At 38.3% G+C, this 12,721-nt stretch overlaps 1 protein-coding gene across 3 annotated transcripts in view; it reads left to right on the top strand.

The window, feature by feature from the left end:
- The window catches only part of NKAIN3 (sodium/potassium transporting ATPase interacting 3), a 537,526-nt gene that overhangs the window by 401,403 nt on the left and 123,402 nt on the right, over positions 1-12,721 (top strand). For all 3 annotated transcript variants that reach the window (XM_043484043.1, XM_043484044.1, XM_043484045.1), the window contains exon 4: positions 6,052-6,249. In XM_043484043.1, the coding sequence (XP_043339978.1) occupies positions 6,052-6,249 (198 nt within the window). The remainder of the gene's footprint in view (positions 1-6,051; positions 6,250-12,721) is intronic.

Genomic DNA, 12,721 nt, shown 5'->3' on the forward strand with positions numbered 1-12,721 from the left:
TGTCCACATTTCAGCTTCACTCCATCTATGTGGCCCCTCAGTCAGTCCCTGGAATACGTAAGCCTCTTTGCCATCTTATGAACTTTGTACTTGCAGTTCTGTTTGCACGTGACACTCTTTCTGCAAATCTTCACGTCTTCTGGCTCTTCCTCAAACAGCAGGCCTTAGCCTACATATCAACCATCAGAGAGGCCTCCACTGCCACCTTGTATGAAATAACTCCAGCCTCATCACAGTCACTCTCCATCACATTATTCTCTTTATGTTAATTTCTACAATGTATAATTACTTTATCTACTTAATTGTTTACTTTGTTACTTATTTTCTCCACTTATAATATAAATTCCATGAGGGCAAGAATAAGATCGTATGTTCACTCTTAAATTCCAGTGCATAGCTCATTTTAGAAACTCTATACATATCCATTGAATAGATGGATGAGACTTCACAACTTCCTGAAGTGGTTCAATCTAGGGAATTAAGGTCAAGATTGAAGACAAAAAACTTGATTACTCTTACTCTGTCTCTGGCTTCTGAACAATGGTAAACAATTGGAAAGCCCTAGAAGTACCTTGTTGTAAGGATGAAAAACAGAAAGAAAATCAAAATGATCAATGTCTGCTCCTCACTCTGCTCTTCTTTATATTCAACACCAGTGGCATAGTCCTAAACAGTTATGAGATGTGCATGGCTTACAGGAAGTGTTCTTTAAGAAAGCAACAGCAAATGACTAACACTTTCCAATGGAAAACCTTTGAAGTTTATCTCTAAGAGTTGCTTTTAATATAGGAAAATAACATAGAGTTTTTGATATATTTGAACTGATGTGATTGAACTGATTTGAACTGATATATTTGAACTGATGTCTTTGTATAATGGGCTCCACACACTTAAACCTCTCTACCAAGCACAGTGCTTATCCTTTATTATGTAGATCTACAGTACTCTTGGAAATATTTGATGCTTCACTGAAGAGAAAATTATTAGAAGTATAGCACAGTTGTTTTCACTTTTCTAATTCTTATTCTGAGATAAACAGTATTTCAAAAGAAGTTTCAACTGACATGAATTTTACTATATAAATGTAAGCTCAAAGCTAACTCTAAAATTGAGCAAAATCTATTTTCTTAAATATATGTGTACTTCTCTTCAGGGTCACATTTTCACTTTCACATGGGCTGGTTTATGACAAAAGAAAGTGAAAAGACAAAGAGAGTAGATACCATACAAAACTGGTGTCAAGAACCCTTCCAGTCACAACTAAGGAGGAAGAGGAAAAAATGATTATTAGTAGTTGGGCGTCCATTTCTAGAAATAGAGCAGACTAGCTAAAATTAAATTAAACACATGCCAAAAAGCAGATAATTAAAAGAACAAAGACTAAGAGAGAGACTAGATCTTTGATTAATGAAAAATTATATAGTGGTCTGCTATAATACAAAGTGAATATTGAATTTTTCAGGATGTGAACTGGTTCCAATACTGTGACTACACATACTGCCAATAAAAGTGAGCAGTCATGTCTACCTCATTAATGAACATTTCAAAGATTGCTAGAAGGTTTTTTTTTTTTTTTTAACTTGAGTACTTTAAGAAAATGGGAACAACTTTTAGATTCACACTAGTGAGATGAAAGGGCTTTTAAACATTTAGTATTTAGTTGGGTAGATATTCAGGGAAAAGTAGATACTCTGGAATAATTTTCTTTTAAGTCATAATCTGGTGAGTGTGAGCAGGTATATGGATTGACCCTCGTTCTCCTTGTCTACCCTGGTAGCTGGCATCCCATGTTCTTACTACCTGGAGTCCCAATTTCATGAAAAACACCAAACCTCTCTTCTCAATCTCCTCAATTCCTTGAAATCCAATTTTTCACTCCCAGAACTCTTCTGGCATTGTATTTGTAAGGTCCCCATTGGCCCACCAAACAGGAAATTCAATATGTGGTGTTTCGTCTCTGGCTTTACCAACTTGCCTGAAGTTCTTACTCCAGTTGATCTTGACATGCTGTCTCTCCGCAGGTTGTCCTGATACCTCCCAAACCCTTCATCTTTCTCTCTGTCTCCTTGCTTTCTTTCTCCTTTCCCTTGGTAATCATATACACTCACATAAATCCAAATACCATTATCCATGTCAATTTTTTTAACCATGGTGTGCTTAAATTCTCCGATAGTATTCTGATTCCAAGAAATAACGTTTAAGCAAGAATGTTATTTCCAAGAAAGAACAATTAATAACATTAATTATCTGTAGTTATTTTTAAGATTATTTTAGCACTTACCTGTGTATTTCACAACTGACAGTTTTGATATGATCACCAAAAGTGCCAACAAAATTAACAATCTTCTACATTTTCTGCATTTATTTCTTTGTTTACTTTTCTTTCTTTAAAAGTTGCAGTTTTCTGAGTTGCATTTTCTCTGACATGCCTCTCATAGGAAATTGAGTTTATTATGTGTTAAGGTGTTTTTTAATGTTTGAAATCTAACTGCTAAAGGAGATATAAATCATACACAAACTTGTAGTAAAATTTTATACCAAATTTAAGTAAAAGGCTTGAATTTTAAATATCACGTGATGCTACTGATGTTCTCATTCAAACTTTATACAGTCCTTGCAAAGAATAGGACAGTTTATAAACATATTATGTGTGTGCATGTGCATGCTCAGTCACTCAGTTGTGTCTGACTCTTTGCAACCCCAAGGTCTGTCAGCCGCCAGACTCCTCTATACATGGAATTTTCCAGGCATGAATAATGGAGCAGATTGCCACCTCCTTCTCCAGGATGAACCCAGGGATTGAGCTTGAGTCTCCTACACTGCAGGCAGATTCTTTACTGCTGAGCCACCTGGGAAGCCCATAAATATGTTGTAGTCCCAACAAATTGAGAACCACACTGAGACATTTTTATGAGTGCAACAAATATGTATCATTAGTTCATAGATTCACTTTTGTTTTATTTGGGTAAAATAAATTTCATTTATTTTATTTATTCCATATTAAAAGGAACTTACAGTCAGTCCTGCATTGGTAAGGGTAAGAATGCTTAAAGAGTAGAGATCGCTATGAATTCTGAGATAATAACTAATTTATCCTGAACCTAATGAATTCTATTAAAATCAAAAATAATAGTTCGTCTGCAGTGACCAAGACTAACTCCAAGAGATTAAATCTGATGGCCAGCAAAGAGAGTAGCGTGCAGTTTGCCTGCGGGTAAATTGCCTTGTGTGAAATTAAATTCACTAGCGAAAGCAATTATTTTTCTATAATACTTTCCCTCCAGAGGGTAACTGCAAATGATACGTATAGCCAACCAACACCTAAAAACAGGATGATGTAAAATGTCTTATTATCCATAAAATGCCGTAACCGTGAAGGTAAGTGAATGATATTTGTAGCAAACCAACACCAAAAAAAAAGAAAAGAAAAGAACATGCTTTATTATTGATCTAATCACAGGCATACTTATAATGGAACTTTGAATTGAGTTGAGGAAAATCTAAAACTGTGGAGTAACTGCCTACCAGCGTGAACTGGAAACGTTCCTCACCTCACAATGTGGGTACCACATACAGCAGAGTAAAGGGGGAGAGGGTCCGCCACTGTCTTTGCTCTGGGGGGTCCCACACTGGTTTTCAGGACCAGCCACCTGGAAGTTCAAGAACTTTCCATTTCACACCAGTTTCCTGTCAGTTTGCAGAGTTCCAACCCAGATGCCTCATACTTAGGAGTGTCCTACGCCACTCAGGTGAGGACAGTTCTCTCAGTAGCACGGGTCTGTACAGAGCTGCATCATTTGTGGGTGCACAATCAGTGGGTGGCCCCTGAGTGGCTGAACAAGGGCCATCTGTGGTACCCACTCAACACGTCCCCCTGGCCCTAGTGACAGCAAGCTCGCTGGGAGTGGAGGCTTGGAATGACCCACTCTCCGGCTCCTGAATCCTCAGTTCCCCAGCAGATCCATGTCCCGGTCCACCAACTATGGTCCATAGGTGCCCTTGCCCTCTGTCTATCCTCACCCCTCCTCCTTCCTGCTCCAACCAGCAGCTGTAATCTTTACTTTATCTGGGAGCCAAGAGTCTGGTTCCTCATCTGTTCTTTTTAAACTATTGTTTATGACAAAAACATTATCACCTTAGTCGTTCATAGCTGACACCCTACAGATACTAAAAGGCCTCTCTTGAGGTTTAAACATCTGCACAGGCATCTCTCTTAAGAGTTTCCAGAAGTCTGTTTTGATATGGAAAAGTCAAGGCTTGCCTTCTTTGTTCTTTTGCTCGGATATGGTGGCATTTTCTGAAGACAACTAAAGAGGAAGGATCTAGCTCCCTTCAGGGTCTGAGGAATTGTAGAGGGTTGGGCAGGGGAACAGAGGAATGGGAAAACACATCACAGCGGAAAGTACAGACTGCATAGGGTCAAGTTCCGGGTCTACCACTACATGCCATGCTGTGTCGCTCAGTCGTGTCTGACTCTTTGTGACCCCGTGGACCGTGGCCTGCCAGGCTCCTCTGTCCTTGAGGATTCTCCAGGCAAGAATACTGGATGGGTTGTCATGCCCTCCTCCAGGGGATCTTCCCAACCCAGGGATTGAACTCAGTTCTCCTGCATTGCAGGAGAATTCTTTACTGTCTGAGCTACCAGAAAAGCCCAAGAATACTGGAGTGAGTAGCCTATCCCTTCTCCAGGGTATCATCCCGACCCAAGAATGGAACTAGAGTCTCCTGCATTGCAGGCAGATTCTTACCAACTAAGCTACCAGGGAAGCCCTACCATACATAGGAAGTTCTTTTGATTTATTTATTAATGAGGTTAGGCACTTTACTTTTCCTTTCTATGGCCAACTTTCCTCATCAGCTTTGATTTTTTTTTTTTTAATGATTGCTATACAACAACTACCACGAACTTGCTGTCTTAAACAATGGAAATGTATATCTTCATGGTTCTGGAGGCCAGAAGTCTGAAATCAGTTTCACTGGACTGAAATCGAGATGCTGCCAGGGCCAGGCTCCCCCTGGAGTTTTAGGGATAATCTTTTCTGATCTTTCCCAGCTTCTGGTGGTGGTCAGCATTCCTATGGCCACATCGCTCCAATTGTTGCCTCCATGGTCACCCTGTTGTTCTGTTCTTCCTTATGTCTAGCATCCCTTTGCTTCCCTCTTAAAAGGAGACATGTGATTGTCTTTAGGGCCCATCAGACAATCCAGGATAATGCCCCCATTTCATGATCCTTACCACAGTCATAGCTACAAAGTCCTATTCTTGCTGTATGAGGTAGAATTCACAGATTCCAAGGAGTTGGCTATAAATGTGATTTGGGGGGACCATTATTCAACTACTGTAAATTAGTATGATGATACCTGCATGAACACATAATATATGGAAAGTGCTTAGAACAATGTTTCGCAGGCAAAAAAAAAAAAACCTCTCAGTACATGTGACCATGATGGTGATACCAGTGGCAATGAAGCAATAAGGAAACAGAGAAGAAAATTCCAACGTGGACAATATAATTGAAGGGAGGGGTAGGATGAATTGGGAGATTGGAACTGACATACATACACTACTGATGTTGTTTATAAAATAGAGAAGTAACGAAAACCTACTGTATAGCACAGGGAACTCTACTCAATGCTCTGTGGTGACCTAAATCAGAAGGAAATTCAAGGAGCAGGAGATATATGTATACACATGGCCAAGTCACTTTGGTGTGCAGCAGAAACTAAAACAACACTGTAAATCAACAGTAGTCCAATAAAAAACTAAATAAATAGACATGAATTTTTAAAAAAATACATCATCTCTGAATTTTTGATGTGGTGCTAACCTTAAAATGTTATCATTCAAAGAATTACATCTCCCCACTGAATAAAGTAAGCTGTTTCATTCATATGACCCATGCAGGCATGTTAGGTTCATCTTTTGTCACTCTTTACCTGAAATTTAAACCATTTCAGCAATTTCATCACCCTGGATTCTTCATAAGGTGAAAGTCGAAGATGTGATGTGATGTTTGTCTCCTTTCTCTGTCTTGCCTCCTGCCCGCCTAGGATACAGACCTAATGACATTCAACATCTCTGTGCACCGGTCATGGTGGCGGGAACACGGGCCCGGCTGTGTCCGAAGAGTACTGCCCCCGTCAGCCCACGGCATGACGGACGACTACACGTATGTCTCTGTCACCGGCTGCATTGTTGACTTCCAGTACCTGGAGGTCATCCACAGTGCCGTCCAGATCCTACTCTCTGTAAGTATCACGTCTGTGTCATTGTCAGATCTGGACTCTCTTTAATGTCATTTTGTATCTAAACCTTCCGCCCATGCTGTCCTGGTAGATAATGCCATAGAAAAGTACATGAAGAGCATCCTTTAAACAATGGAAATAACAGTAATGATGCTAACATTTGTTATGCTTGATGGCAGTTTATGTCTTTTTCCTCTTGATATCCAGACATTTTTTTTTAGAACCAGTTAACTGCTATAGTTTCTAACTTGAGATGCAATCCACATAATTCAGTGGAATAGTATCACTGTCCTCCAGAAATGGTGACTGTCCATTCGGTACCATGGATTCTTCTCCTAATACACTTCTATTACTGCTACTACTCCTAATGCATCCTTTTACTAATACCCATGCGTTCTAGAGAAAGAAGGATGGAAATATGCCCAATGTCTTTCTCAATCTAATAAACCTCATATTTCAAATAATTATTCCTTAAGAAAACAAATTCTTCCAGAGAGCCCTACACATTTTAGTGCCTAAAATTGGTTGTGAGGAGACAGTTCCATTTAGAGAAATAGAGAGGAAATGGCTTGACCGGACCACACAAAGCCTATGTGCTGGGAATTCCTTAAAGATATTTTCTTTTCACCAGACCGCCTCACCCACAGTTTGATCACACTGTGGAGTAGAATTAATTTAAGGTATATACCATCATCAAGAATTCTTTTTCCTTGAAATCCAACAAGGATTTGGTGTTTTTTTGAGTCAATATATGATAGAGTCATTCTCAAAATGCTTTTCACATCCCATTTCTTCTGTTCCAACTGGTTAAAATCAGAACAAGAGATTCTTTGAGTCAATATATGATAGAGTCATTCTCAAAATGCTTTTCACATCCCAGTTCTTCTGTTCCAACTGGTTAGAGTCAGAACAAGAGATTCAGGTTCAGTAATAAATAAATAGATGATAGAAGTGTAAGAGGTGTATGTCAATGAAGAATGGACTTGGAATTATTTCCAGAAAGAACTTTAGGAGTCCTTGTAACACTTACAGTAAGCATTATCTACTGCTGTGTAACAAACTACTCCAAAATATCATTACTGAAAACAATATCAGTATGTTGCTTTGAGTTTTGTGGGTGAGGAATCTAGGCCGTTCTGCTTCACAGGATACTGGCCAGGGTCACTCATGTAAACTTTTCAACCAGGAGCTCTGCTGGGGTTACACTACCCTAGATGTCCTCACTCATATGTCTGGGGCTGGCTGTTGACCTACATTCTCCTCCACATGGCTTGTCTTTTTGAAGAAAACTTGAGAGGCTTTCTTACAGCCAGTGAGCTGAGTTCCAAGAAGAGAAGCCCACCTGCAAGCATTTATCTAGCCTCTTCTTGAGAGTAAAGCCTACTAATGTCCCATTGGCTACAGCAAATCATGTGATCAAGCCCAGCATTATTGTGGGAGGGGCCTCCAGAGAGGTGAACGTACTAGGAGCCATAGTTCATTTGGAGCCATCAGTGTACTAGTCTTACCCTCCTTTACAGAATGTATTAATTATTGTTCTTTAAACCACATATGTTAAGGTCTAAAATAGTATTTTAGAGCATGTTTGAATCATAATTTTCTAGAAAGACTAAAGACTTGAACATAAAACTCCAAAGATCTTTTAGTGTCCTAGTTCAATTAAAAGCAAATTCTACACTGAATTCAAAGAAAGAGGTTGGACTTCAATGATAAGGAATTTTCTTTCAGAGATGTAACAAGGAATCTGATTATTCTTGGTTCCTGTATGTTTGTTGTTACTTATCAATATATATTTATCAATCTTTCTGTATTCCCTGGTCTTTCCTTACTCTCCTGGAAGTTACCTATGGAATTGTGGCAAAATATATGTGTAAATCTTTGAATTAAAAAAAAAATGGAGGCAAATTTTCTTTAAAAATTTTTTCAACCTGTTGTAAGGTGAAACAGTACTCTATCATATTTTAGATTCTAAAGGTTCTTAGTGAATTTTTTTACATTGAAACATTTTTTTCTAGAATCCTTCATATATGAACAGATTCCCCTTCTTTAAAAAATTCTCAGAAAATTGCTAAACCGTTTTGTGGAGTAATGGCATGATTTCTAAGTTTTTATAATGCAGCAGAATGCTGTAGAATCAAAAAGTCCTTTCTTCATAGTAACTCCAATTCAAATGAACAGCAAGGTGAAAGTATTTATTTGATAAGAAACTGAACTGACACATAGAAAACTACATTAGAGAAAAGCACTAAATAAAGTGTATGTTGCCACCTAAAAGTACTTGTCATTCACAAATCAGTTCCATGGCATATTAGTTTAGTGAACGTTTAGAACTGTCCACCTGCACACATAATCCCTGTTATACTGTTCAGCCTTCCAGCAGTAAAACTATTAGCTGCTGATCTCTGACTTTTCTTGTGTAATATACCTGCCAGACAACAATTTCAATATTTTTTCTTTGTTATGTTAAAATGAAATGTGTCCTGACTTTGTCTCACTGCAATATAATTATGTATTATTGTTGTGGTTGACTGCATATGGTTTTCTTGTATTTTCTATCCATTTCATATGAATAGATTTACAATGATTAGAAGTTGGATTTTTTAAAAAATCCAATGATATGGAAATGCTTCCTGTATCAGTCACTTAGCATGTGCGAAAATGTCAGTCTTGTTTCTGGGGAAAAATAAGGGGTGACGGTTGTAAGATTTAATAGCCCGTGTTGCTTGGGCAACTGCTAAGTAAACAGGCAAAGGACTCTGAGATGGGGCGGAGTCCCAGAGGCCCTACTACTTCAAAGGTTACCCTTAACAATTGCTGGAGGTGCCAGAAAATCTAGAAGTTCACAGGGAAGAGCCAACAGAGGTGGCTAGGATGGTGGAGGAGGGTTTCAGGGCAGCAGCTCTCTCTGGCAAGTTGAGATGGAAGTGTTTGAATAATCTACCTATGGATACATTTCACCTCCCCACCCCCAACTCTTCATCCACTGGCCACAGTCCATGAGGAGACATCTTTCCTCCAAAAGTTCCAGGGTAGGTTTATATAGATAATTAAATAGATAATTAGATAGATCAATAATAGATAGGTAATTAGATAGATAAATAGATAGATATAGATAAATAAATAATTCATTCATTTAATTCAAAGAGATAAAAATGTGTGCAGTGAAATCCTCCCTCCCACCCTTGGGTCCCCACTTGCCTGGATCCCCTATCTCTGCTCCCCATTGGGCAACCCAACCCATTTTGTTTTGCTTGTTTGTTTAGGGTTATGCATAGGATTCCAAAGTGTGTTTATGCAAATATAACAAAATGTGATTCTATGTTCTTATTTGCCCCTCAAAAGACTGCCTATGATATTTACCTCTCTGAAACTTTCCATTTTTTTACTTATTAGATATTTTGGAGCTATTTCCATATCAGTACATCTCTGTTTCATTGTTTATTTTAATGGCTCCTATTGATGGACACTACTATTGTTTGACCTCATCTAAATATAATGATTTTGGGTATATATAAGATATACAATATATCTAACATAGTATGTGATATATAGTATAACACAATATCAATTGTGCATCATAATTATCTATTTTGTAACTATCACACACATGTTATACTAAATAACTGTGTGCATGTGTCACTGCGAACATTTCCTAGACCTGCCCAGCTCATGCATCCCCAGGATGTGCAGGTGGCCTGCCACATGAGCACACCGTTTAATAGTCACCAAGTCTTTGGTCTGTCTACCTTCCAGAATAAAAGTTCCTTGAAGGATGAAATAGTGTCCTTTTAAACCCTGTTCATTCCTGTGGTCCCAGTGACTAACAGAGTGATGGCACTAAATATTTATTAATGCTTGTGAATATAAATGAATAAATGACCAACGGACAAGAGATTCCAAAGTCTGAAGTAAGTAAACACAACAAGAAGAATTCATTGATCAAGAACTGGCATGGATGAATGCACAGACAAAATGCTGGAACCAGAGAGAAGATGCTGATCATTTGGAGGCACTCTTACATCTTCGCTATTACTGTACACTTAGTTATGACTAGGTACGTCATCTTAGTGGACTGCCCAGTTCCGAGGTCAACAGGTCAGTAATAGTGACAATGTAATCTAAGGCACTTTTTAATTTTTAGGATTCCTTATCTGTGGCTAAATAGATCCATACTATATTTATGTTAACTAGTGAACAAGGTATTTTAAAGGAGCTCATTTTTATAAACAGTAGACAAAGGCTCATCTCTAAACCTTTAAAACTCAACCTTATCTACATCTCGTTAAACTCACCTTGTCCTCAACTCTTTGGAGCTGAGTTTATATACATATTGTTTGGAACCCTCACTGTCAAGATATTCTCCTTCATATCTGATAGGTGATGAGTCTCATTCTTTAATGTCTTTGGAGGTTGTCACCAGAATCAGAACTGGGGATCAGAGCGCCCTGAGAATTGGTTTTCCGTCATGCCCATGTCCTTTGCATTGCGTCTATCTAGTCCCGTCATCAGCATTCATCACTATTTTCTGTCTTTCATATCAGACACCTTCAGCTTAAGATAAATTAAAACTCAAGAGAGAATGGTGAACGGTAACAGTAGACCACAAGGTATCCTACAGAATATGTATTCTTAAAAGGCTGTGTGAGCACCGGATTTGAGCGCCCTGCATCATATAGCAAGGAGCTCAAATCTCATGCTCTCTGACAGAGGGGATGGATGGGGTAGGAGGTGGGAGGAAGGCTCAAGAGGAAGTGGACTTGCATATACCTATGACTGATTCATGCTGTTGTATGGTACAAGTCAACACAACATTGTAAAGCAATTATCCTCCAATTAAAAACAAATAAATTTAAATTAAAAAGAGAAAATGCAAACAACAAACAAAAAAGGCTGTGTGAGTATTCCATTTGCTTAGAGTACATGGCTGAGTCACAGGAGCTAATGATATTATTGCTAATTCAGTAACATGCTCACACAGTGTAAGAATTCAAGTCAAATAATAAGGTTTTGAAATAAGTTCCAATTCCTATCAATTATATCCCTCCAAAAATGCATGCTAAGTCGCTTTTCAGTCACATCTGACTCTTTGCAGCCCTGTGGACTGTAGCCCACCAGGCTCCTTTGTCCATGGGATTCTCCAGGCAAGAATATTGGAGTGGGTTGCTGTCTCCTCCAGGGAATCTTCCTGACCGAAGGATTGAACTTGCATTTCTTATGTCTCCTGTATTAGCATGCAGGTTCTTTACCACTAGCGCCACCTGGGAAGCCCACTCCAAAAATGCAAATATCATTAAAAGTGAGTCTCCTTTGGGGGTCTTATTTCTGAGTTAACATTTCATTTATTTAACAAACTGTTGGTATGTGCTTAGAGCTACTCTGAGTGCTTTGCAAATACGAACTCGTTTAATCATCAAAATGAACAAGTGAAAAAAAATTAGTGTTAGTTGCTAAGTTGTGTCCGACTCTTTGTGACCCTATGGACTGTAGCCCACCAGGCTCCTCTGTCCATGGGATTTCCCAAGAATACTAGAGTAAGTTGCCATTTCCTCCTTCAAGGGATCTTCCCGACCCAGAGATCAAACCCCTGTCGCTTATGTCTCCTGCATTGGCAGGTGGGTTCTTTACCACTAGCACCACCTGGGAATCCTATTTATGGCTGACTAATACCAATCATATAAATACTTTTAATAGTTTTATCTGTTATAGATATGTGTACAATATTTAGCAAATATTCCAGATTTACAATTCAAATGTAGAAAGCCTTCCCCTGCCCACTGATAAAACCCTAAGTGGAAGTTAAGCAATTCATCATCTATTTTGTCTACATATACATATCCATGTTTTGAAAACCTCTGGGTTTTAGATAGCAGTTCTTAGTCCTTATTAGATGTCTGGTCTTACATAAATCCAACCCTAATATTATCTGTCACTTGTACGTGGCATCTATGGGTTTGAGCAACTTAAAACATGCAAACATTTAAAATTCATATTCCTCTTATACTGTAGCATTCTCCTTAATGGTATGTGTATGATTGGATTTTATTCTGTATGTTAATCAGTCATCACAGACATTTATGTTTCCAAACACAAATTCATACACTTTCCAAACAACAGAATTTAGTCTCCAGAGGCCTAAATGCTCATGGTTATCCCAAACATGTTTGCAGGTCTTCATAAATTATTACTGCTCTACTAGTTTCAAATAATCTGCCAAATATTGATTATTAAATGCAGAAGTGAGCTATGACATTTGGTAGACTTAAATATTATTTCATCAGAGAAATGTAAAGCTTGATTAGAAATCATATCTAGCACAAAACCATTTATTTAGAAAATCTGAGATATGCTGAATAATCAAGGCAAACAATGTGACTGTAGGCTTATGGAGAAATTAGAAATAAGGAAGTTAATTTTAGTGATCCTTACTTAGGGTAATTTAATGTCATTCAGATGTTTATAGAGGTTTCCTCTTTAG

This window comes from Cervus canadensis, chromosome 12, assembly GCF_019320065.1.
Source record: "Cervus canadensis isolate Bull #8, Minnesota chromosome 12, ASM1932006v1, whole genome shotgun sequence".
Taxonomy (NCBI): domain Eukaryota; kingdom Metazoa; phylum Chordata; class Mammalia; order Artiodactyla; family Cervidae; genus Cervus; species Cervus canadensis.